At 39.4% G+C, this 25875-nt stretch overlaps 1 protein-coding gene across 1 annotated transcript; it reads left to right on the top strand.

Annotated features, from left to right (window-relative positions):
- Positions 1–6059: 6059 nt before the first annotated feature.
- Positions 6060–25447, top strand: LOC131196112 (mas-related G-protein coupled receptor member H-like). Its single transcript, XM_058178545.1, has 2 exons — positions 6060–6218; positions 22229–25447. The coding sequence occupies exon 2, from the start codon at positions 22272–22274 to the stop codon at positions 23217–23219; it is 948 nt and encodes a 315-aa protein (XP_058034528.1). The 5' UTR covers positions 6060–6218; positions 22229–22271; the 3' UTR covers positions 23220–25447.
- The last annotated feature ends 428 nt before the right edge of the window (positions 25448–25875 follow it).

Here is a 25875-nt window from a genome sequence, read left to right as displayed (position 1 = left end):
AGAGGTGGTATCTGCTGATTCTCTGAACTACTCAAAATTTCCGCTACCGGTTCTCAAGAACCTGTCAGAACCTGCTGAATTTCATTCTGCATCCAACCAAGGTGACTACATTCTCATTTCACAACCTAGTTCAGATGCAAAACATCTACATTCAAAGTTGGTTTCCCTCCAATGGTCATTACCTTCATGTCTTCCTCATTTATTTGCCAGTTATTGAGAGGACCGGTTGCCATGATCTTAGTTTTCTTAATGTAGAGTTTCAAGCCAACTTTTGCACTTTCCCCCTTTCAGAGCTCAAGATATTTGGGACTAAATTGTGAGTAAAGCACTGGCTGCATCTTGGCCAATCTATGATTTATTTTATTTTATTTATTTTATTTTGTCACAACAATATTGTTATTGGAAAAAAGAACCTAAACACTAAGTACAAACTTGATGGACATTACCTTACAGATGACCCCCACCCTGTTAAAGACCTAGGAGTTTTCATATCAAATGATCTAAGTGCCAAAGCCCACTGCAACTACATCGCAAAAAAGGCTTTAAGAATTGTAAACTCTTCTCCAAAAACACTACACTACTAACCAGAGCATATAAAACATTTGCTAGACCAATTCTTGAATATAGAATAGAATAGAATAGAATAGAATAGAATAGAATAGAATAGAATAGAATAGAATTTTTATTGGCCAAGTGTGATTGGACACACAAGGAATTTGTCTTGGTGCATAGGCTCTTAGTGTACATAAAAGAAATAATAGAATAGAATAGAATAGAATAGAATAGAATAGAATAGAATAGAATAGAATAGAATAGAATAGAATTTTTTATTGGCCAGGTGTGATTGGACACACAAGGAATTTGTCTTGGTGCATATGCTCTCAATGTACATAAAAGAAAAGATACGTTCATCAAGGTACAACATTTACAACACAATTGATGGCCAATATATCAATATAAATCATAAGGATTGCCAGCAACAAAGTTACAGTCATACAGTCATAAGTGGAAAGAGATTGGTGATGGGAATGATGAGAAGATTAATAGTAGTGCAGATTCAGTAAATAGTCTGACAGTGTTGAGGGAATTATTTGTTTAGCAGAGTGATGGCCTTCGGGAAAAAACTGTTCTTGTGTCTTGTTGTTCTGGTGTGCAGTGCTCTATAGCGTCGTTTTGAGGGTAGGAGTTGAAACAGTTTATGTCCAGGATGCGAGGGATCTGCAAATATTTTCACGGCCCTCTTCTTGATTCGTGCAGTATACAGGTCCTCAATGGAAGGCAGGTTGGTAGCAATTATTTTTTCTGCAGTTCTAATTATCCTCTGAAGTCTGTTTTTCTTGTTGGGTTGCAGAACTGAACCAGACAGTTATAGAGGTGCAAATGACAGACTCAATAATTCCACTGTAGAACTGAATCAGCAGCTCCTTGGGCAGTTTGAGCTTACTGAGTTGGCACAGAAAGAAAATAGCTTGACTGTCTGGAACCCTCACCACATCTCTGACATTAATACAATTGCAAGTGTCCAGAAATATTTTACAAGAAGAGTTCTCCACTCCTCTGAATACAACAAAATAACTTATGCCACCAGACTTGAAATCCTGTGTTTAGAAAATTTAGAATTCCGCCACCTTCGACATGACCTGAGTTTAACTCATAGAATCATATATTACAACGTCCTTCCTGTTAAAGACTATTCAGCTTCAATTGCAACAATACACGAGCACACAATAGATTTAAGCTTAATGTCAACCGCTCCAATCTTGATTGCAGAAAATAAGACTTCAGTAACAGAGTTGTTAATACTTGGAATATACTACCTGACTCTGTGGTCTCTTCCCAAAATCCCCAAAGCTTCAACCAAAAACTGTCTACTATTGACCTCACCCCATTCCTAAGAGGTCTGTAAGGGGCGTGCATAAGAGCACAAGCGTGCCTACCGTTCCTGTCCTATTGTTTCCTTTCGTTATATCCAATTAATATAGTTATTACATACTCATACTCATATATATGCTTATATATTGTATAATTATTTCATGCTTATGCTTATATATACTGTGTGACAAAATAAATAAATAAATAAATAAATAAATAAATAAATAAATAAATAAATAAATAAATAAATAAATAAATAAATTAAAATAAAGAGCAAGAAAGCTGGACAATGGGACCCTCCCTATACTTCAGGGACGAGGAGAGCCACATAAAGTTAGGTGATGATGTGGAATGCAAGAAGTCGTGTTTTATCTGCGAAAGAAGCTTTCTTATCCTGGGTTTCTTATCTGGGATTCTTTTCCATTGTTCATTAAACTCCATCAAACCTATTTTAGGGATTATATTACTGTTGCAATAATGCAAAGAAACTAGTTCTGGGACCACTGAGGTTGGAGAAGCCTCTGGAGAGGCCTCAAGAAATCTGAGGTCAAACTGGTAATAAGCAAACGTGGATTTCAGTCTCGAGTTGCTTCCTGTAAAAGTAGCAAATTTCCAATAAAGGAACTGAATCTGCATTTGTACACGAAGTTTTGCCTTGCTTCTTCTTTTGCCCAAAGAGGTTGCATGTATTTGGGAAAATGTACATTAGTTCAATTTAAGGAATGGTGTATAAATTTGTGTGCATATCAAATTGTACCGTAATTCCAGAGAGATTTCTGGAGGGATCTGTGAGATTGTTTGTGATTTCCAAACCTATAAACATTAAGCCCCATTCAAGATGACAAACTATTTTTTAAATTGAGCTAGCCCTTTTTGCTCATTATCTTCAGTGAAGATCTGAGCTTTTTCAGTGTTAATTTGACTTCTCTCCAGGGATGGTCAGCAGAAGGTTTTTTAAAAGCAATTTTGCAAGGCACTTTGCAAATCTTTCTTTCAATTCCATCACAACAACATCTCCATTCTATGATTTTATCAGAATAGAATAGAATAGAATAGAATAGAATAGAATAGAATAGAATAGAATAGAATAGAATAACAGACTTGGAAGGGACTTTGAAGGTCTTCTAGTCCAACCCCCTGCTTAGGCACCTTACACCAATTCAGACAAATGGTTATCCAACATCTTCTTAAACATTTCCAGTGTTGGAGCATTCACAACTTCTGGAGGCAAATTGTTCCACTGATTAATTGTTCTAATTGTCAGGAAATTTCTCCTTAGTTCTAAGTTGCTTCTCTCCTTGATTAGTTTCCACTCATTGCTTCCTGTTCTATCCTCAGGTGCTTTGGAGAGGAGCTTGATTCCCTCTCCTTTGTGGCAGTCCCTGAGATATTGGAACACTGCTATATGTCACCCCTAGTCCTTCTTTTCATAAGACTAGACATACCCAGTTCCTGCAACCGTTCTTCATATGTTTTTGTTGCTCTTCTCTGTACTCTTTCTAAAGTCTCCACATCTTTTTTACGTGGCAACCAAAACTGAATATTAAAGAGCAATTCTGTTTTGTATTTTCTCAGAAGTGCTATTAGTTTCCTTACTGATGTTGTTGATTTATTATTCCTGCGAGATTTAACATCCCATTTCTGAAAAAAAGATAAGAGAGAAATAAACCAGCCTATTATTTTTCAGCCCACCAAGTACACTTTCGCCCTGTCCTTCAAGGCACAGTTACAGTGTACATAAGAAATCAGTGTTCATCCAAAATCCTGAAGAAGGACGAAGAACCAAAGAAGCTTCTTGGATAAGAAGGGAAATGTTTTCAAGGGAAAACAAAGGAAGTCCAGTTGCCTTTTGAAAAAGCACTTTGGGGACAACCATGACCTGGATGACTGAGAAATCTGCATTAACGTTTAATTTCATTGGCATCTTTCCTCCTAAGACATTGCAAAACTTGCCGTCAGTCCCTTACAGGCCACCATCTTCCCTCAGCAGCACCAAAATTTAACTTGAATTCTGTGCTATTAAACTGAGTTTCAGAATCGCCTCTGTTGTGACTCCAGCCCCCAAACCTGGCCCCATGCCCGAAAGTGACTCCGAGAGTGAGGGGGAAGGGCGGTAAGGCTTACCTCGGGAGCACTGATTCCTTTGGCCCAGCTCCAGGAGCCAGAACCAGACCAGTCGGAGGACGTAATGAGACCGTCATCCCCTGATTCCTCCCTTCCCCAGGCTACGCCTTCAGACATAGCTGATAATAATAATAATTAAGCTTGGATCGACCCGCGCTTCAGAAGATTAGAGAGGCAGTGTCATCAAAGGGAAGGGTGGGGCAGGAGCCCCACCCCACAGGATATATAAGGAGCTTTGGGAGTGCTCTCATGCCACGGGAAGCAAAAATTAGCTGAACCGTTTCAAAGAGAGCTGAAAATCTTGCTACGTGAGTCATTTGTTTGAACTTTGGCAGGCAGCTGCGATTTCTCTGCCAGGATTGATAAGAGCTGTGAATCCACTGGCTGAAGGCCAGCTCATTGCTCCGAAGTAGAGAAGGAGACAGAACAGCCTCCAAGAGCCTGTGCTCTCCAGAACAATGTCAGATTATTGATTCCTGGATATCTTTTGCAGCTTTAGACACTCAATCATTTGACTTTCATATGCAGCTCATCCCATACTTGAGTGTATAATTGGAATCCTCCCCAACCTGGCATGTTCCATCTGGCTCTATCTTTCACATTCGTATTATTATTGCTTTGAACTTCTTGTCTGTAGAAATTCTCAGTCACCCAGGTCATGGTTGTCCCAAAGGTGCTTTTTCTGGAAGCAACTGGACTTTTTCGTTTTTTGTCTTGAAGACATTTCACTTCTCATCCAAGAAGCTTCTTCAGCTCTGACTGGATGGTGGGGGAGGGAATGATTGATATTCCTTGCAGACAGCTGGTCATTTGCATCCTTTCTGAGAGTCGTTGAAGCACTTGGCGGTTTATCTGTGTCCTCAGGGTCACCTGAGTGATGCTCCTGGTTCCTGTAGCCTGTAATTTTTTTCCTCTGGAAATCAATTCCTACTCCCACACCATTCCAAGGGTGTTCATCCCAAATTGTATAGCTAAAAGTCTGTAGAGATTGTCAGCCATCCAGATCTTGGTTGTCCCAAAGGTGCTTTTTCTGGAGGTCACTGGACTTCCTTGTTTTTTTCTTTTGAAGATGTTTCGCTTCTCATCCAAGAAGCTTCTTCAGCTCTGACTGGATGGTGTGAAATGGAAGGATTTCCTTGCAGACAGCTGGTCATTTGCATCCTTTAGAGGGTCATTGAAGCACTTGGAGGTTTATCTTTGAACTTACATATATTTATTTATATAACTTATTATATTTGAACTTATTATTGTTTGTTCTTATTATTCTGGTATTGGTGGCACCTGTCATTCTGATTTTTAAAACAGTATATTGATAATTTCATCTATTAGCACACTTAGATAATTAGAACTGCAGAAAAAACAATTACTACCAACCTGCCTTCCATTGAGGACCTGTATATTGCACGAGTCAAAAAGAGGGTTGTGAAAATATTTACAGATTCCTTGCATCCTGGACATAAACTGTTTCAACTCCTACCCTCAAAACGACACTATAGAGCACTGCACACCAGAACAACTAGACACATGAATAGTTTTTTTCCCAAACGCCATCACTCTGCTAAACAAGTAATTCCCTCAACACTGTCAAACTAAATCTGCACTACTATTAATCTTCTCATCGTTCCCATCACCCATCTCCTTCCTTTTATGACTGTATGACTGTAACCTTGTTGCTGGTATCCTTACGATTTATATTGACTGTTTCCTAATAAGATTTGATTGCTTATTTGTTCCCTATGACTATCATTAAGTATTGTACTTTATGACTCTTGATGAAGGTATCTTTTCTTTTATGGACACTGAGAGCATATGCACCAAGATAAATTCCTTGTGTATCCAATCACACTTAGCCAATAAAGAATTATATTCTATTCTGTTCTGTTCTGTTCTGTTCTGTTCACCTCACAATAGTCATTGATTTCAGAGTTCACTGAAAAAAGAAGTTCCTCATTTCCTGGCAGGAATTATTTCAAAAAAAGATGCACTCATTTCCTAGCAGTTGGGGCCCCACCTCCCAGCTGTGGGAGTGTCCTTTGTGCCCCACCTCTCCCGAACATACATAAAGCAATTCTGTAATATTATCTCCTCAGGGATGAGAGAGTGGTGATACTTCTTCTGAAGTCAGCGTTGAGTTTAGGAAGAAAAACCTTGACATCTAGAAGAAAGCCTTACGGTGATCTAGAAGAGGAGACCTTTTTCTATCAGTCTTCTTCAAAGAGAAGGTAAGACTTTCATAGAAAATTTTCTTACTAGTTGCTTTTTACGTCTTCTGTCTGTAATACTTCATCACATACAATCTTTCCTCCCAAGAATTTGATGGAACTTCCTTGACTTCCTTCTGACCAAAATGTGTCAAAATAACCCTGAATTCTTTTGTTCATACCGATTTATCTATCTTTCTATTACTGTTGTAATGATGGCCGCTATTGAAATCTAAATACTACCTATTCATCTTGGTAATAATGGTGTACTTCCATTGAATAAAAGTGCTTAATGGAATAAATAATTAGATAAACCCATTATAAGAGTGCTTCCTTATTTCCTAATATGCACAAAAAAAAATTGGGGTTTTTAAAATTCCATGTTTCTTCTCCTATTTCATATTCAGACTGTGATTGTTTTTAAACTCGTAAAATCCACGCATCATCATCATCCCTGCAAAGAATTTTACAAGCTTTGAATGAGTTTCTGCTCATGTACACATTTTGAACATTTCTCTTTATAAACGTATTAGCGCGTAGTTTTTCCTGATGTAGATGGTACTCCATAATACAGATTTTTTTTTTAAGCTTTTCCCTGTTGTACCTATTCACGTATTTCTGCAAGCTGTACCACAAGAGGTATGTAGAAGTTCAGACAATGCAAATATCCCATTTAGGATATTAGGAAATGGGGAATAAAAATAATTCTCTGTTCAGAACTTTAAAATAGACGTTTGCGGAGTTGGCATTTTAATAGCAATGTACCCCAACGCGAACTCACAAGCTTTTCCTACTTCCTGACTTCTGAACCTTTGTCCATGTTCCTAATTTCAGTTTTTTAGAAAAAACTGTAAGCATTGTAAACACCCTTCACTTTTTTTGTGTTCTTCTATCTCCAAGAAGAGAAACCCTAATAGCAAAGTTTGGGGGGGGGGGTTGTTATGAGCCAAAGAGCAAGAGGTTTCAGTCCACAGGTTGGGAAAGATAAAGCATTTCACGGTTGCATTCAGTTATTTAAAACATTTGCGTGTGGGCAGATGGGTGCATGCTTTCTACTCACCTCCTAGCAATTACATGGGCAAGTCCATATAGAGTTACCACTCTGTAAAGCCCTAGTAAGACCGCACCTAGAGAACTGCATCCAGTTTTGGTTGCCACACTATAAAAAAGATATTGAGACTCTAGAAAAAATGCAGAGAAGAGCAACTAGGATGATGAGGGGACTGAAGACGAAAACATATGAAGAACAGTTACAGGAACTGGGCATGGCTGGTCTAGTGAAGAGAAGGACCAGAAGAGACATGATAGCAGTCTTCCAATATTTGAGGGGCTGCCACAGAGAGGAGGAAGGGGTCAAGCTATTTTCCAAAGCACCTGAAGGCCAGACAAGGAATAATGGTTGAAAACTGAACAAGGAGAGATTCAACCTGGAAATAAGGAGAAATTTTCTGACAGCAGGAACAATCAACCAATGGAACAGAAGTTGCCTTCGGAAGCTGTGGGAGCTTCATCACTTTCAAGAAGAGATTGGACTGCCATTTGTCAGAAATAGTGTATGGTCTCCTATTTGGGCGGAGGGTTGGACTAGATGACCTACAAGGTCCCTTCCAACTCTGTTGATCTGTTATTGAAGTTTCCTTGGCATCATTCTCTGATTTGCTAGCTTTCCAAGGGCTGAGAGAGAGTGACCGGTCCAAAGTCATGCAGTGCTTTGAGTCTATTAGAAAACTCGTGGTCTCCTGGTTTCTAACCTGGAGCTAGAAACCAGGTAGAGCAATTAAGATGCCTTAATTGCTCTACCAAGCCGGTTTTCAATGTAAAAATTGTGAAAACCATAAGCCAATGTTTTGAATCAGAACTTTTGGGCCCAAATATCACTCTGAACCAAAATGTAAGCTTCGACTGAATGATTAACGGGAGAGAAACGTTACATCATTTGGCCTGGAGAACTGAGTGGTGATGAGGATGGATTTTGCTTAGCTAGGTGGTCCAAACTACTGAGGTGAAAATGAATTCATTTAATCCAGAATGAGCACAACAACTCATACTTATAACGATGAGCAGAAAATATGACTGCCGTGAATTCTGTATTGTGCGTGAAATGGACATTTGCAAAAAGGGGAAGGGGACTCTTCTATAACACAGTTGTGAAATAATGCCGGTCTTGTGGGCAGAAGTGTAACAGTCGATTGAGAAATGTTCAGTGATTTCATATTGCTGAAAACTGGACATGCGCAAACGTTCTATCCGAGAACGTTCTGTATTCCTATTTATTAAGTAAGTGTAAGAAACAGGAGAAAGCAGGTATTATGCAAGTTGAACATTTCCAGTTTGGAGTTGAATGAACTTTCAACATCTGCAACGCTGACAATGCTAGTGTTAATGATGGAAACTACTTCAGTGTGTATCAAAAAGCCATTGAAATGAAAATATGTATATCTTTTCCCCCAGAATTAGGTTGTCGTGAGGTTACATTTTATTTATTCATTTAATTAATTTTGTCATAACGATATACACAAGCATCACACAAAAAGATTATATAATATATAAACATACATATGAGGAGAAACAAGGAAGTATAAGCATATATATACAGTATGTATGTGTATGTGTGTGTGTATATATATATATATATATATATATATATATATATATATATATATTTATTTATTTATTTTGTCACAACATCATACAAAAAGATTATATAGTATATACACATATAAACATATATAGGAAGAAGAAAAGAAAAACAATAGGACAGGAACGGTAGGCACGTTTGTGCGCTTATGCACACCCCTTATGGTCCTCTTAGGAATGGGGTGAGGTCAATAGTAGAAAGTTTTTGGTTAAAGCTATTAGGATTATGGGAAGAGACCACAGAGTCAGGTAAAGTATTCCAAGCACTGATGATTCTGTTGCAGAAGTCATATTTTCTGCAATCTAGATTAAAGCGGTTTACATTAAGTTTAAATCTATTGGTTGCCCTTGTATTATTGCAATTAAAGCTGAAGTAGTCTTTGACAGGAAGGACATTACAATAGATGATTCTGTGAGTTAAACTTAGGTCTTGTCAAGGCGACGGAGTTCCAAGTTTTCTAAGCCTAGGATTTCAAGTCTGGTGGGATAAGGTATTTTGTTGTTTTCAGAGGAATGGAGAACTCTTCTTGTAAAATATTTCTGGACACGTTCAATTGTATTGATGTCAGAGATGTGGTGAGGGTTCCAAACAGGTGAGCTGTATTCTAGAATTGGTCTAGCAAATGTTTTATATGCTCTGGTTGGTAGTGTGGTGTTTTGGAAAAGAAGCTACAAAATTAGGTTTACAACTCTTAGAGCTTTTTGCTATGTAGTTGCAGTGGGCTTTGGCACTTAGATCATTTGACATGAAAACTCCAAGGTCTTTAACGGATGGGGTCGTCTGTAAGGTAATGTCCATCTAGTATGTACTTAGTTTTGGGTTCTTTTTCCTATATGTAAGACTGAGCATTTGCTGGTTGAAATTTGGAGCTGCCAATTTTTAGACCAAGCGGTTAGATGGTCAAGGTCGTTTTGAATGATAGAAGTGTTGTCTGTGGTGTTAAATAGTTTGACATCGTCAGCAAAGAGAACACAATTACTTGAGATATGGTCACAAAGATCATTAATGTATAGAATAAAGAGTGTTGGTCCAAGGACGCTGCCTTGAGGAACTCCACTCTTGACAGGAACAGGATTTGATAAAGCATTGCCAATTTTGACCACTTGTCAAATATATATATATTTGACAAATATATATATATTTGTTTTCTGAGGTTTTCGCGGGTGTTTGTATGTAGGTCTTTGGTTATTCGGGTTTTCTCCCGCGTAAAATTTGAAGTGTCTTGGCGACGTTTCTTATCATCTATTTGTCATCTTCAGGCTTCAGCTTCGTGCTTCTGGGAGCACGAAGCTGAAGCCTGAAGATGATGAATGAGACTTCGTCAAAACGTCGCCAAGACACTTCCAATTTTACGCAGGAGAAAACCCGAATAACCAAAGACCTACATACAAACACCCATGAAAACCTCAGTAAATATATATATATATTTATGGCGCTCCATGGCATAGGGCCAGGTTATTTACGGGACCGCCTGCTGCTACCGAATACCTCTCACCGACCCGTGCGCTCTCACAGAGGGGGACTCCTCAGGGTGCCGTCGGCTAGGCAGTGCTGGCTGGCGACGCCCAGGGGAAGGGCCTTCTCTGTGGGGGCTCCCACCCTCTGGAACAAACTTCCCCCAGGACTTCGTCAGCTTCCTGACCTCCGAACCTTCCGCCGCGAGCTTAAAACACATCTATTTATCTGCGCAGGACTGGATTAGATTTTAAATTTAAATGGTTTTAAATGGGTTTTTATTATGTATATTGTGATTTTAATAATTTGGCCATTTTTAATAAATTTTTTAATCTGATGTTTTATTTGTATTTATATGTATATTTTTATTTTGGCTGTGAACCGCCCTGAGTCCCTAGGGAGATAGGGCGGTATAAAAATATGATAAAATAAATAAATATAAATAAATAAATACACACACACACACACACACACACACACACACACACGGACAGGAACGGTAGGCACGTTTGTGCTCTTATGCATGGCCCTTAAAGTCCTCTTAGGAATGGGGTGAGGTCAACAGTGGATAGATTTTGGTTAAAGCTTTTGGGGTTATGAGAAAAGACCACAGAGTCAGGTAATGCATTCCAAGCACAGATAATTCTGTTACAGAAGTCATATTTTCTGCAATCCAAATTGGAGCGGTTGACATTAAGTTTAAATCTATTGGTAGCTCTTGTATTATTGCAGTTGAAACTGAAGTAGTCTTTAACAGGAAGGACATTACAATAGATGATTCTATGAGCTAAACCCAGGTCCTGTCGAAGGCATTGCAGGAATAACCTAATTTGGATGCGGGCCGCGGTGTGGCTCAGGCTGTAAGACAGCCTGTTATTAAACACAGCTGCTTGCAATTACTGCAGGCTCGAGTCCCACCAGGCCCAAGGTTGACTCAGCCTTCCATCCTTTATAAGGTAGGTAAAATGAGGACCCAGATTGTTGGGGGGGCAATAAGTTGACTTTGTATATAAATATACAAATAGGATGAGACTATTGCCTTACACAATGTAAGCCTCCCTGAGTCTTTGGAGAAGGGTGGGATATAAATGTAAATAAATTTTAAAAAGGTATCATTTTCAAGATGCACCAGCCATGTCAGCATTTCTGTGGGGAGAAATGCAAATAGTTTGTCAAAATGTTATCCCTACTTTTTGTTTTTCTTACTATGCAATTGTCAATGTTCTAAAGCATTGGTAGTACCTTTCCTCAGTGTAGAACTTATAACTATAGGAACCCGGGAACTCTACAAAAAGAAAAAAAAAGAAAGAATTAGCAGTTCTCAATTAAAGGGTTTAAGGCCGGGGTGTCAAACTCGATTTCACTGAGGACTGAAGCAGGAATGTGTTTGACTTTGGTAGACCGGGTGGGCATGGCTTGGGTGGGCATGGCCAGTTCAATGTCACTCATGTCGGGGCGCCTGTGGTGGCCCAAGCGCTCTGCCAATGAAAACAGAGCTCGGGAGGGCCCTGCACAGATCTCCCGACCTCCATTTTCACTGGCAGAGGCATTGTCAGCCAGTCCTTAGCTGTTCCCGAGCTAGATTAAGCCCGCAGGCCTTGAGTTTGACACTCCTAATGTATCTAGTTACCCTAGTTAAGCAACTAGCATCAGATGTAGAGAGACGTGAAGACGACTTCATAATTTTCTGTTAAACTTCCAAAAAACGATTAGAGGACAAGTAAGATTTTGACAGCCGGGTGTTCAAGCTGGTACCTTGCAATTACTGAGCCTTTAAAAGAATTTTGTAATGTGACACAAACTTGTACTCTGAGACAGACGCATTTCAGTGAAGAATGTGGCATCGTGGGAAGGTTGTTAGTTGCTAGACAAACCAGAAGTGGGTATGATATATTTTTTCCAAAGTGGTCCTGGATCCATTAGACTGGGACTAAGGAGCAATTTCCTGTCAGTGAGAACAATCGATCAGTGGAAGGGCTTGCCCTCCAGAAGTTGTGGGTGCTCCAACATTAGAGAGTTTTAAGAAGAGATTGGATAACCATCTGTCTGAAATGGTGTAGGGTTTCCTGCCTGAGCAGGGGGTTAGACTAGAAGACCTCCAAGGTCCCTTCCGACTCTGTTATTCTGACTTTAAGATGCACAGGCTTCTACACCTATCCCAAATGGGCACTGACTTTTTCTAAGACATGTGAAAAGAGATCCTGGACTTAAAAAAAGCTAATACAGAGTATTAGGAAAGGCATGAAATATGAACCTGGGGCCTCTGTGGCTCAGACTGGTAAGACAGTCTGTTATTAACAGCAGCTGCTTGCAATTACTGCAGGTTCAAGCCCCACCAGGCCCAAGGTTGATTCAGCCTTCCATTCTTTATAAGGTAGGTAAAATGAGGACCCAGATTGTTGGGGGGGGGCAATAAGTTGACTTTGTATATAATATACAAATGGATGAAGACTATTGCTAACAGACCGTACGGGTCTGGATGGGGAGAAACAGGCTCAAGCTTAACCCCTCCAAGATGGAGTGGCTGTGGATGCCGGCACCCCGATTCAGTCAGCTGCAGCCGCGGCTGACTGTTGGAGGCGAGTTATTGGCCCCAAAGGATAGGGTGCGTAACTTAGGTGTCCTCCTGGATGAACGGCTGTCGTTTGAAGATCATTTGACGGCCGTCTCCAGGAGGGCCTTCCACCAGGTTCGCCTGGTTTGGCAGTTGCGCCCCTTCCTTGATCGAGATGCCTTGTGCACAGTCACTCATGCGCTCGTTACCTCTCGCTTGGATTATTGTAGTGCTCTCTACATGGGGCTCCCCTTGAGGTGCACTCGGAGGCTTCAGTTGGTCCAGAATGCAGCTGCGCGGGTGATAGAGGGAGCTTCTCGTAGCTCCCGTGTAACACCGCTCCTGCGCAGGCTGCACTGGCTACCTGTGGCCTTTCGGGTGCACTTTAAGGTTTTGGTCACTACCTTTAAAGCGCTCCATGGCTTAGGGCCTGGGTACTTACGGGACCGCCTGCTGTTACCACATGCCTCCCACCGACCCGTACGCTCTCACAGAGAGGGACTTCTCAGGGTGCCGTCCGCCAAGCAATGTCGGCTGGCGGCCCCCAGGGGAAGGTCCTTCTCTGTGGGGGCTCCTGCACTCTGGAACGAGCTTCCCCCGGGTTTACGCCAAATACCTGACCTTTGGACCTTCCGCCGCGAACTGAAGACACATCTTTTCATTCGCGCGGGGCTGGCTTAAATTTTATTGATTTTAAATTTTTTATTATTAATTTTAAGGGGTTTTAGTTTATATATTTTAAAGTTTTTTAGGCCAATTATAAAATAAGTTTTTTAATTTGTATTTTAATTGTATATTGTATTGCCTGTTTTTACTTCTGGCTGTACACCGCCCTGAGTCCTTCGGGAGAAGGGCGGTATAAAAATCGAATTAATAATAATAATAATAATAATAATAATAATAATAATAATAATAATAATAATAACAACAACAACAACAACAACAACAACAACAACAACAACAACAACAACAACAACATAGTGTAAGCCGCCCTGAGTCTTCGGAGAAGGGCGGGATATAAATGAAAAAAAAAACTTGGATCTAGCAGGTTTGGTGCAAAAAAATATCTAACTTTCATCTTTAATGCTCTTGCTTTGTGCATTTCATTGTAAAAAGAAGAGTAAAAAATACTGAGCATTACTACTTTCTTTCTTTCTTTTCTTTCTCTTTCTTTCTTTCTTTCTTCTTTCTTTCTTTCTTTCTTTCTTTCTTTCTTTCTTTCTTTCTTTCTTTCTCTCTCTCTCTCTTTCTTTCTTTCTCATCACAACTCCCTTTCACAGTGCATGTTAATGGCCATTTTATCACCTGCCTGCTGCCATGCCTATCTCTTGTGCCCAGTTTCCTCCATTTCTTGCTCAGCTAGCATCTATAAGGGCTCTTTCTTTGTTTCCTGCGCATAAAACCAGACAAGCAAAGCACAAAGAATAAGTAAGATGCTACGAAAGAAGGTTGGTGAAGAGGAGAAAAAAACAACACCAACCCATCAGAACAGCTCTCCTTCTCTGTCTATCCCGTTTTGAACTGACAGTTTGAAATTTTCATTTTGCAGTGTTAATGATGGACAGCAAGTGCTCAGGGAAAGTTCAGGGTCCAATCCTGAGATGACATTTCTTAAATTGGCCCTGATAGTGAGCTATCTATACATGGTCCAATACGTAGAAGCTGCAATTCCAGACATCCTTTTATTTCTCTAGATTTTCTTGCATTTCTTAGGCAGTTCACTTCGTTTAGCATCCTATTTTTTTAAAAAAAACAACAGATCAATGAATGCCATTGTCACTGCTTTTTGTGTATAGAGAAATAAATGTTCATTAAGCCAAGATCTGAATAGAATAGAATAGAATAGAATAGAATAGAATAGAATAGAATAGAATAGAATAGAATAGAATAGAATAGAATTTTTTATTGGCCAAGCCTCTGGGTGAGATCATCAGTGGCTTTGCGGTGAGATACCAGCTGTACGCTGATGACACTCAGCTGTACTTTTCCACCCCGGGCCACCCCAACGAAGCTGTCGAAGTGCTGTCCCAGTGTTTGGAAGCCGTACGGGTTTGGATGGGGAGGAACAGGCTCAAGCTCAATCCCTCCAAGACGGAGTGGCTGTGGATGCCGGCACCCCGATTCAGTCAGCTGCAGCCGCGGCTGACTGTTGGAGGCGAGTTATTGGCCCCAAAGGAAAGGGTGCACAACTTGGGTGTTCTCCTGGATGAATGGCTGTCGTTTGAAGATCATTTGACAGCCGTCTCCAGGAGGGCCTTTTACCATGTTTGCCTGGTTCGCCAGTTGCGCCCCTTCCTTGATCGGGATGCCTTGTGGACAGTCACTCATGCTCTTGTCACCTCTCGCTTGGATTATTGCAATGCTCTCTACATGGGGCTCCCCTTGAAGTGCACTCGGAGGCTTCAGTTAGTCCAGAATGCAGCTGCGCGGGTGATAGAGGGAGATCCACGTAGCTCCCATATAACACCACTCCTGCGCAGACTGCACTGGCTGCCTGTGGTCTCTCGGGTGCACTTTAAGGTTTTGGTTACTACCTTCAAAGCGCTCCATGGCTTAGGGCCTGGGTACTTACGGGACCGCCTACTGTTACCTCATGCCTCCCACCGACCCATACGCTCACACAGAGAGGGGCTTCTCAGGGTGCCGTCCGCCAAACAGTGTCGGCTGGCGACCCCCAGGGGAAGATCCTTCTCTGTGGGGGCTCCTATCCTCTGGAACGAACTTCCCTCTGGTTTACGCCAAATATCTGACCTTCGGACCTTTCGCCGTGAATTGAAAACGTATTTATTTATTTGTGCAGGGCTGGCTTAAATTTTGTTGTATTTTAAATTTATATTTTATATTTCTAAATTTTATATGAATTTTAATGGGTTTTTAGAATTTTAAATGTTTTAATGTTTTTTGGCCAAATTGTATAATAAGTTTTTTAATTTTGTTTTAATTGTATATTGTATTGTTTTTGGGTTTTTATTCTGGCTGTACACCGCCCTGAGTCCTTCGGGAGAAGGGCGGTATAGAAATCTAATAAATAAATAATAATAATAATAATAATAAGTGTGATTGGACACACAAGGAATTTGTCTTGGTGCATACGCTCTCAGTGTACATAAAAGAAAAGATACCTTTTTCAAGAATCATAAGGTACAACACTTAATGATAGTTATAGGGTACAAATAAGCAAGGAAATATCAAGAGCTACCCCCAGGGATACGTCAACTCCCTGACCTCCGGGCCTTCCGGCGTGAGTTGAAGACTCTTTTATTTCATCATGCAGGACTGGCCTAATAGTTTTTTAATGGGGTTTTTTAATAGTTTTTAGAATTTTCAGCCTATTTAAATTAATCTTTAAAATTTGTTTTTCATTTTTATATTTGTTGTTCTTAGTTGGCTGTAAACCGCCCTGAGTCCTTCGGGAGAAGGGCGCTATAGAAATTGAAATAATAAATAAATAAATAAATAAATAATATCAATATAAATTGTAAGGACTAAGAAGTAAAGTGTTCTCCACTCTGCTAAATTACAAAAATCTCATCTCAACAGTGAGTCCTCTCTCCATTAAAATTGCTGGAAATCTTCTCTCTAATGCAATACTTAAATGATCTTAAATGATCTTAATGATACTTAAATGATCTGCTCAGAAATTAAGTGGAGAATTCCAAAGACCTTTATCTTATTTATCATTAGCTTTGCAATATTTACAGTTTATTGCATTAGTCTACAAAAAGAAAATACACATTAGACGCATATAGTCTCCGCATATAGACGAGAAGTCGAACGACTAGCCTTGTGGTGCAACCAAAACAATCTGGAACTGAACACACTCAAAACCGTAGAAATGGTGGTAGACTTTAGGAAAAACCCTTCCATACTTCCACCTCTCACAATACTTGACAACACAGTATCAACAGTAGAAACCTTCAAATTTCTGGGTTCTATCATATCGCAAGATCTCAAATGGACAGCTAACATCGAAAACATCATTAAAAAAGGACAACAAAGAATGTTCTTTCTGCGCCAACTCAGTAAGCTCAAACTGCCCAAGGAGCTGCTGATCCAATTCTACAGAGGAATTATTGAGTCTGTCATTTGTACCTCTATAACTGTCTGGTTCGGTTCTGCAACCCAACAAGAAAAACACAGACTTCAGAGGATAATTAGAACTGCAGAAAAAATAATTGCTACCAACTTGCCTTCCATTGAGGACCTGTATACTGCACGAATCAAGAAGAGGGCTGTGAAAATATTTGCAGATCCCTCGCATCCTGGACATAAACTGTTTCAACTCCTACCCTCAAAAGCAGCTATAGAGCACTGCACACCAGAACAACTAGACACAAGAACAGTTTTTCCCGAAGGCCATCACTCTGCTAAACAAATAATTCCCTCAACACTGTCAGACTATTTACTGAATCTGCACTACTATTAATCGTTTCATAGTTCCCATCACCAATCTCTTTCTACTTATGACTGTATGACTATAACTTGTTGCTGGCAATCCTTATGATTTATATTGATATATTGATCATCAATTGTGTTGTAAATGTTGTACCTTGATGAACGTATCTTTTCTTTTATGTACACTGAGAGCATATGCACCAAGACAAATTCCTTGTGTGTCCAATCACACTTGGCCAATAAATTCTATTCTATTCTATTCTATTCTATTCTATTCTATTCTATTCTATTCTATTCTATTCTATTCTATTCTATTAGGACATATATATGGAGATCAGAAGAACTGTCCCGTTATGTGCAGCGTTGTTTACTTCTGAGTAAACCTGAATAGACTTGGAGAATGGGAAACTCTTACCATTGGATTTACACTGCATTCCCTATCAAGGATTTATTTGCTAAGCAACTTTTAGAAGTCAAGCTCATTTACTAGCAACTTTGCTTAGTTTTTGCTATTGTGACATGATTGTAACAAGAAATGTCCACCATACCAGCACTCAATTCAGAGTCTCATTCATGACTGAGAACTTCACAATATGGATACAACTTTTATAAAGTGCCCAATGTTTATATTGTTTCACCATCTTTACTTGTTAGATAAAACTTGAATCAAGTTGATTAGTAAGCCATTCTTCTTATTTAAGAAGCCCAACTAGCATAAGATCATCTTGGAAAACTATGCAGCATCAAACGTGGAGAGAGATTACAGGGGAATTAAACACAAAGGGCAAAAAGGCATCGGTTATGTTGTTGCTAAGAAAACAAGTCAATATGACCATGAAATCATCAAGACATCAATTTTGACCTACAAAGGACTTAACCTTACACATAATAACATATTTGGTTGAGGTTTTTTTTGTTTCTAAGCAAATCAGTTAAATTTCCCCATTCTTAACTACCGGTAATCTGGAGATGATAACATTGTTCTTCCTATTGTGTAATTCTCCAAATGTTGACTCATTTCAAAGATTCCATCCAGCAAAGCTTAATTTGGGGAAAGTTGCACATAAAATGCTTTATTTGATGGGAAGTAGGGGGCAACTGGCAGGGATGCGGTGGCTTAGTGGCTAAGACGCTGAGCTTGTTGATCAAAAGGTCGGCAGTTCAACGGTTCAAATCCCTAGTGCTGCGGTGTAACTGGGTGAGCTCCCATTACTTATCCCAGCTTCTGCCAACCTAGCAGTTCGAAAGCATGTAAAAAATGCAAGTAGAAAAATAGGGACCACCTTCGGTGGGAAGGTAACAGCGTTCCGTGTGCCTTTGGCATTGAGTCATGCCGGCCACATGACCACGGAGACATCTTCAGACAGCGCTGGCTTTTCGGCTTTGAAACGGAGATGAGCACCGCCCCTTAGAGTTGGGAACGACTAGCATATACGTGCGAGGGGAACCTTTACCTTCACCTTAGAGGGCAACTAATGATTGTTTGGGAAAATTGCTCATGAAAATAAAAATGTATATTTCTGTGCTTAAATAGCCATAGATGTATAAGCCACACAAACACAAAGATGGTTTGAATAGCTTTATGCCTGAACGGCGATAAAACTCATACAACGCTTCCACAGCTTCTTGCTCAAGATTCATTTAGCTCAAAGTTTATTTATTTTTAAAGATTCATTTGTTTATTTGGTTTGCATTCATTTTCCCATCATTTGCATTTATCTAACTGGCAGCACACATTTGTCATAATCAGGAACTGTTTTTCTCTGTGTTTATGCACTTACGTTTCTTTGCTTGCTTTGTTTTAGCATATTTGGTTTGATATTTTTTTTTAATCTGGGATTTGAGTTTCTGTAACTAGTGTATCTGTGCATATTTCTTTGATGGCTCAGTTCCCATACCAATATACAAAATACGGCAGTCAACAATAATACTAATCACAGGTTACAAAACATACTTTTAACTGAAAAGACAATACCTTCATTTATTGATGAGTGAAAACACGTACGGACTTTTTGTGTAAAAAGTTAAAAAATGAACTTATGCTTTATGGCTTTGTTGATTAGACAGGATAAATTGTAGAAAGAAGAAAGTCGTGGAATAACTTTAGAAAGAGAGATCAATTTATAATTGTATTTATAACTGCAGAAAAGAATAGTAGTCACTTTATATTGTTCTTTCTTTCTTTTCTAACTTTCTGCTCTTTTTCTTTTAACAAAACGTTTTTTGCTTTCCTTTTTCCTTTTTCTCTTTTCTTTTTTAAACTCTATTTTAATTTGTATTAGTCTTAATTTTGTGCTTAAAAATTTCAATAAACATACTTCATATACTTTCAACTGCAATATTCTTATTGTTCAACCCAAATGCCAAGATCCTCTCAGTGCAAAGCTGGTAGACGTCTTTCAGCAAATTTTTCACATTTCACATATATATCCATGTGTGTGGGTAAGGTGTGAATTTGTGCATTGAAGTCAGCCTTGAGTCCTGGCAACTACCTGGGAATGTCCCTGCAGTTTTCTTGCCAACACATTTGGAAATGGTGTTTGTGTGTGTGTATTTATGTGTGCATTTATATGTGTATGAATATCATGTATATGATATTATGCCTCTTGCTTATTTGTGGCTCCACGGCTTATTAAATTAGATCCAAAACCTTCAGGCTTGTCCTCAACCTTCATCTAAGGATCTGTGAGAAACTACAAAATCTATGCCATGAAAAAATTCATCCAAGCACAGCCTGTTGTTCATTGATATCCGTGCAGCAAAACAGTAGAAGTAACAGCTTGTAGAACAGTATCCTGTAAATTAAGCAATATTTAGTAAATAGCAAGCTCATTTTTAATTATTGACTACACTGATTTGACCTTAGTGTTAGGCACAGCAATCCTACTGCATTTTTCCACTATTATTATTATTATTTTTATTTCATGATCAAGACTCGGTTTTGGCAGGTTTTTTCAAAGGAAAACAGAGAATTTTGGAGAAGTTCTCCTGAATGGGATTGTAATATTCTGGGATTTAACTAAGGGAAATAATGTATTCATTTTCTCTGCCCAAAAGGTTACTAAAGAATCTCTGAAAATACTGGAAACATCTCATTTCCATCAGTGGCCATGATATATTATGTCTATTTAATTAGCAATATTTATAGCTCACCCCAGTTCTAGCAGAGTCTGAGTATAGGGTTATGAGATTGTAAACAGTGGTGGGTTTCACTTACCTGTACCTTTGCTACTGGTTCACTCGCGTGTGCGCAAAGCATATTTGATGATGTCTGGGCGGGTGGGTGGAGCCTCCCGTCACCGCTATTACAGGTTCGCCCGAACCGGGGTGAAGCAGTAGCAACTCACCACTGATTGTAAACCTTAAGAACAAAATAGAGTTCATTAAAATTGTCAATAAGCAATCAAAAAATGATAGGTACACACATTAAATGAATTTAAGGACAAAAATACTGGCTAATTTGTAAAATACCATCATCCTCACTTCCGGAAGAAGAGTTTTTTATGGAACTGAAGCCATCACCAAGAAAGCCTGTAGCTTGGTCCACACACCAGGTGCTGGGGCAATTTGCACACAGACTTTTTGAAGGCTACACCTGGCCTGGCTAAAAATATCATAAACCAAAATCCAAAAATGAAGAAGCAACAGAAAATGCAAACAGGGGCATATTTATAGTACAAGATTTAAAAGCACCATAACAGAAAGAGGATACTCAGCAAACTGGCTTACTTCTTCCTCTATTATTCTTCCTCTTAGATCCTCAATCCAACCACTAGAAGACATTTTACTGTAATTACTGTTTATAGATATCCCGTTTATGTGTTGCTGTTTTCATGTCTTTCTTGTTAAGTGCCTCTGTAAGATTTTTTTTTTTTCACCTACGAAGGCAAAACATTTTCACTAAAACGCTTTAATGAAAGTTTCAGAATGAAGGTAAAAGCAAAATAAACAATTGACTCATTGCGCATTGTTTGAGAAGACACCGCTTCTTTTTTGCTGTTCAATTTTAAAAGTGTAATTAGTACATTGTAGGAAATGAAACATCTGGAAAGAGAATCTAATAAAAGTGAATGTAGGCAGGTTCACAATTTTAATCCATCAGACCATTTTTAGCTTGCACTTTTTTCCCCTTTCTTTTATCCCTCCCTTCTTCTTTCCTTCCCTCCTTCCACCTTCCCTCCCTTCCGTTTATTAATCCATATTCCCTACTATTTACCACTCTTAGATTTGAAGTCACAATCTTCCATGTTCCATGAATGCACCAGACGGGGATCATAGATACTAACCTCCACTAGCCAACATTGCTTTGATGAATCAAGGTTTAACCCATTTTATTCAGACAAACAAGGGCGAATTATCGCCCTTAATTCAAACCATAAAACCTAATGATCCATAAACATGGATCAGTTTTGGCAGTTTTGGCCAGTTTGCGACAAGTATAACCAAAACCCAATTTGACTTCAAGTGTGCTCATTATCTAATTTTTAATACAGAGCAGTGGTGAAATCAATTTTTTTTTTACTACTGGTTCTGTGGGCGTGGCTTGATGGGCGTGGTGTGGCTTGGTGGGCGTGGCAGGGGTAGGATACTGCAAAATCTCCATTCCCACCCCACTCCAGGAGAAGGATACTGCAAAATCTTCATTCCCTTCCCTCCTGGGGTGAGGGATATTGCAAAATCTCCATTCCCACCCCACTTTGGGGCCAGCCAGAGGTGGTATTTGCCGGTTCTCCGAACTACTCAAAATTTCCACTACCGGTTCTCTAAACTGCACAAAATTTCTGCTACTGGTTCTCCAGAACCTGTCCGAACCTGCTGGATTTCACCCCCGATACAGAGATTATCTTGCAAGCCAACATGCTGTTGCTCACATCTCAGCAATTAGACTTATATGCAATATTCTCACATATTCCGACATGCAATTAATATGCATTTTTAGGAATTACAATAAAGCCTAATGCCAACTGTTTTGTCTTTTTTTCCCAACAGGAGTATCTGCTGACATAGAAGGAAGAGAAAAGACTGGAGCAGAATGGATATAGCATCTCCCTCTCCTTTCACTGTCTTATTACCACAAATCAATGCAACATCCACTGGCAAAAACAGAACCTGCTATGATTCCGGCATAAATGAAGAAGTGCTTATTTTTGCAATCTTCACTATGCTTTTCTGTGTATTGGGAATGCTGGGCAACGGCCTCGTGATTTGGCTGCTGGGCTCCTCCGTTAAGAGAAACACTTTTGCCATTTATATTATCAACCTCTCGGTGGCGGACTTTGGATTCCTCACCTTTGAGCTGATTATCGAAATCCACTGGCTTTTTACACGTCTGTATTGTGACTTTCCCTATGAACTCTTCCAAACGGGCCTGCTGTTAATGTACAGTACGGGGCAATTTCTCCTGACCGTCATCAGCATCGACAGGTGTGTTTCAGTTCTTTTCCCAATTTGGTATCGATGCCACCGGCCGATGCACCTGTTCACTACTGTGTGTGCCGTCATCTGGGCCATTTCCTTCATCCTCTCTTCCATTCATTTCACAATTATAGCGGTTGATGGATTTGGAAACAGTTATACTCTGATGTATCAATTCATCGTTAACGCTGTGCTTTGCCTCCCACTTATGACCATCTCCAGTGTCACCTTATTTATCAAAATCTGCTTCATATCCAAAAGCCAGAGGCGGAGGCAGCTTTTGACAGCTATTTTGCTCACGCTTTTCTTCTTCTTAGTGTTGGCTTTTCCACTCAATGCCTTTTATTTTATCCTGTACGTTTTCAAATATATACATCCCAACCTTGTACATTACGGCTACTTGTGTACCTGCATCAACAGCGGCATTAACCCCGTGATCTATTACCTGGTGGGGAGACAAAGAGGCAAAGCCAGGAAAGGCATCAAAGACTTGTTCCAGAAGGTTTTCAAGGAGGAGGAACTCTCTACTGATGAACTGGAGACATCGGAAGGCTCCAAGATCTGAATGCTCTCCTTTCACTCTTGTCAATCAAAAGATGCTTTGTTTTCTTTCCAAGCAAGCCCATATTATATTTTTTATTTAAGAAGTTATGCTGATTAATTTCTGCATGTATCCAGAATCCTTGCAGATAATTATCTTTGGGGAAAACAAAACATTTCTCAAGTTGGACTAATCGATTTACCAAGTATTATCTGAAAGACTAATTAACTTGCTCTAATTCAGCCTTGCCCAACTTGAGCGGCCACCAATTCTGTGTGTGTTTGAACTTCAGTGTCTAGACGGTAGGATCATTGCTAAGAATTTCCGAAGTTGACATTTACACCTTTGGAAGGTACCCATTGGAATGTTCCAAAAACTGAACTCTTTCATTCCACCGTTCATTTCTTTCCAAGCAAGCCCATGAATTCCTCTTTTTTATTTAAAAGAAACTGATCTGCATTCTGAATAATTTTTGCATGAATCCCCAATTTGTGCAGACAATTATCTTTGTGGAATATGAAAACATTTTTCAAACGACCTATTTAACTAATATTTACCACCTGAAGATTAATTAGCATGCTTTAGTTCAGCCTTTCCCAACTTGAGTCGCCTTCAATTCTATATGGTTGAACTTCAGTGTCTTAGCCAGTAGGGCAAGTGGTGAGAATTTTCAAACATTTTTCAGACATTCATGCCTTTGGAAGGTGTCCATCATAGAAAGGTGAAGCCAAAGAGGCACACATGCGATTTTTAAAATGTCTCAAGTTCTACCAGGTACATGACCAGTGATGAAGGATAATGAACTGTAGCTCTACACTACTTGGAGGACCCTAAATCTGTATCTCCATGAGACTCGGATTCATCAACTCAATTGTATAAAAGGATGGACAACTGTTACAACAAGAAAATCACGTTTAAATGAAAGCATTTTGGGCTGATTCCGGAAGAAAAGAATCAGAGAAGGACTGAAGCAATTTCAAGTGGTAATATCTACAAACTGATCTCTCTTCCTACATACACATGTGTGTGTGTGTGTGTGTTTGTGTGTGTGTATATCAAATATATATTGCTGATAAATATATATACAATATATATATTGTACTTAGGGCAATTACATTTCAACCATTTGTTATAGCTTTATGGTCTGTGCATGCACAAATGAGACTTATTAGGACAGATACAGAAGCAACTGCAACTAAAACAATGCTGTATATCTTGTATAGAAGGTAAAACAAATAACATTATTTGCTCAGTGTATTCCTCCTAAAGAGCCAGCAACAAAGCATGGTATTGCTCTGGACTCTTTTTTTTTTTTTTTTTGCTTTCTTGTGAAAGTGCAAGTGACTATTTTAGACAAAAAAAAAAACCCATATGGTTCACTCGCTGTGGCTCAATGCAGAGAAAATGAATCTTGCTATGTCAGAATCATGTGAGGCTACCCATAAAGGCAGTTTTAAAGATTTCAAGTGGTGCAGGAAGGGTGGTAACAGCCACTTGGCATTCTGATTGTATTATATTTATTGTACCGTGATGTCCATGGCTGTCTATTCAACTTGAGAGAGATGTTGTAGGTATCAAATTCCTTAATGGTTCTGGGTTATCATATCTAAGGAAGCTTCTGCTCTCACATCAACAGAAGGCAATTTGCCTGCCTTGAGAAAGAAAGGAGACATAACGTAACATAACATAACATAACATAACATAACATAACATAACATAACATAACATAACATAACATAACATAACATAACATAACATAACATAACATAACATAACATAACATAACATAACATAACATAATAACAGAGTTGAAAGGGACCTTGGAGGTCTTCTAGTCCAACCCCCTGCCCAGGCAGGAAACCCTACACCATTTCAGACAAATGGCTATCCAACATTTTCTTAAAAACTTCCAGTGTTGGAGCATTCACAACTTCTGCAGGCAAGTTGTTCCACTGATTAATTGTTCTAACTGTCAGGAAATTTCTCCTTAGTTCTAAGTTGCTTCTCTCCTTGATTAGTTTCCACCCATTGCTTCTTGTCCTGCCCTCAGGTGCTTTGTGGTTTCATGTTCAAAATTCATCTAAAATTACACAGGCATCATAATTACAGAAATAAAGAGATGTTTAAACCTGGGCTTAGCAAAGTTATTTTAGCCTCAAGCAACTTCAATTGCACCAAGAGGAATATTGTTTTTCTTCCAGTAAAAGCCGATGATGTTTTATCTTTTATATGGTTAAATAAAAGTTTTTTTACCTTCAGATGTGGCGTTTCTGTTAACGTGGCCCTACACTAAAATAGATTTCGCTCATCTAGTCATGTTTTCTGTCTGGTTTACCCAGGATGGAGGACATCTGACAGGTAGCTGAACATACAGCAACTGAATGCTAGTGTCAGCTTTGGAAGCCATACTAGGCCGAAGGCTTCCACGCTGCCACTTTCCCCTGTGTGGGAAAGTAGGAGAAGGGGGAGGTTTGGTACAAGGGGCCATTAGACATAATAATATTCTTCCTGCCGGTGGGAGATGCAGCTAGTCACCAGCAGGGGGTGTAGTGAACAGAGCAACATTGCATAAAATGGGAAATGGAATTTTGATTTATTTTGTGACTTGGAGACAATTAAAATACAGTGAGTTTTGAGTATAGTGACCAGATTTTAACATTGGTAAAGTGGGACACCATTG

The sequence above is a fragment of the Ahaetulla prasina genome, chromosome 3, assembly GCF_028640845.1.
Source record: "Ahaetulla prasina isolate Xishuangbanna chromosome 3, ASM2864084v1, whole genome shotgun sequence".
Lineage (NCBI taxonomy): Eukaryota > Metazoa > Chordata > Lepidosauria > Squamata > Colubridae > Ahaetulla > Ahaetulla prasina.
The sequence above is the reverse complement of the archived record's forward strand: the minus strand, read 5'-3'. Positions and strand labels throughout refer to the sequence as shown.

Bases quoted from the DNA above. Each gene is read 5' to 3' on its own strand.
- LOC131196112 (XM_058178545.1), top strand. From the start codon at position 22,272: ATGGATATAGCATCTCCCTCTCCTTTCACTGTCTTATTACCACAAATC.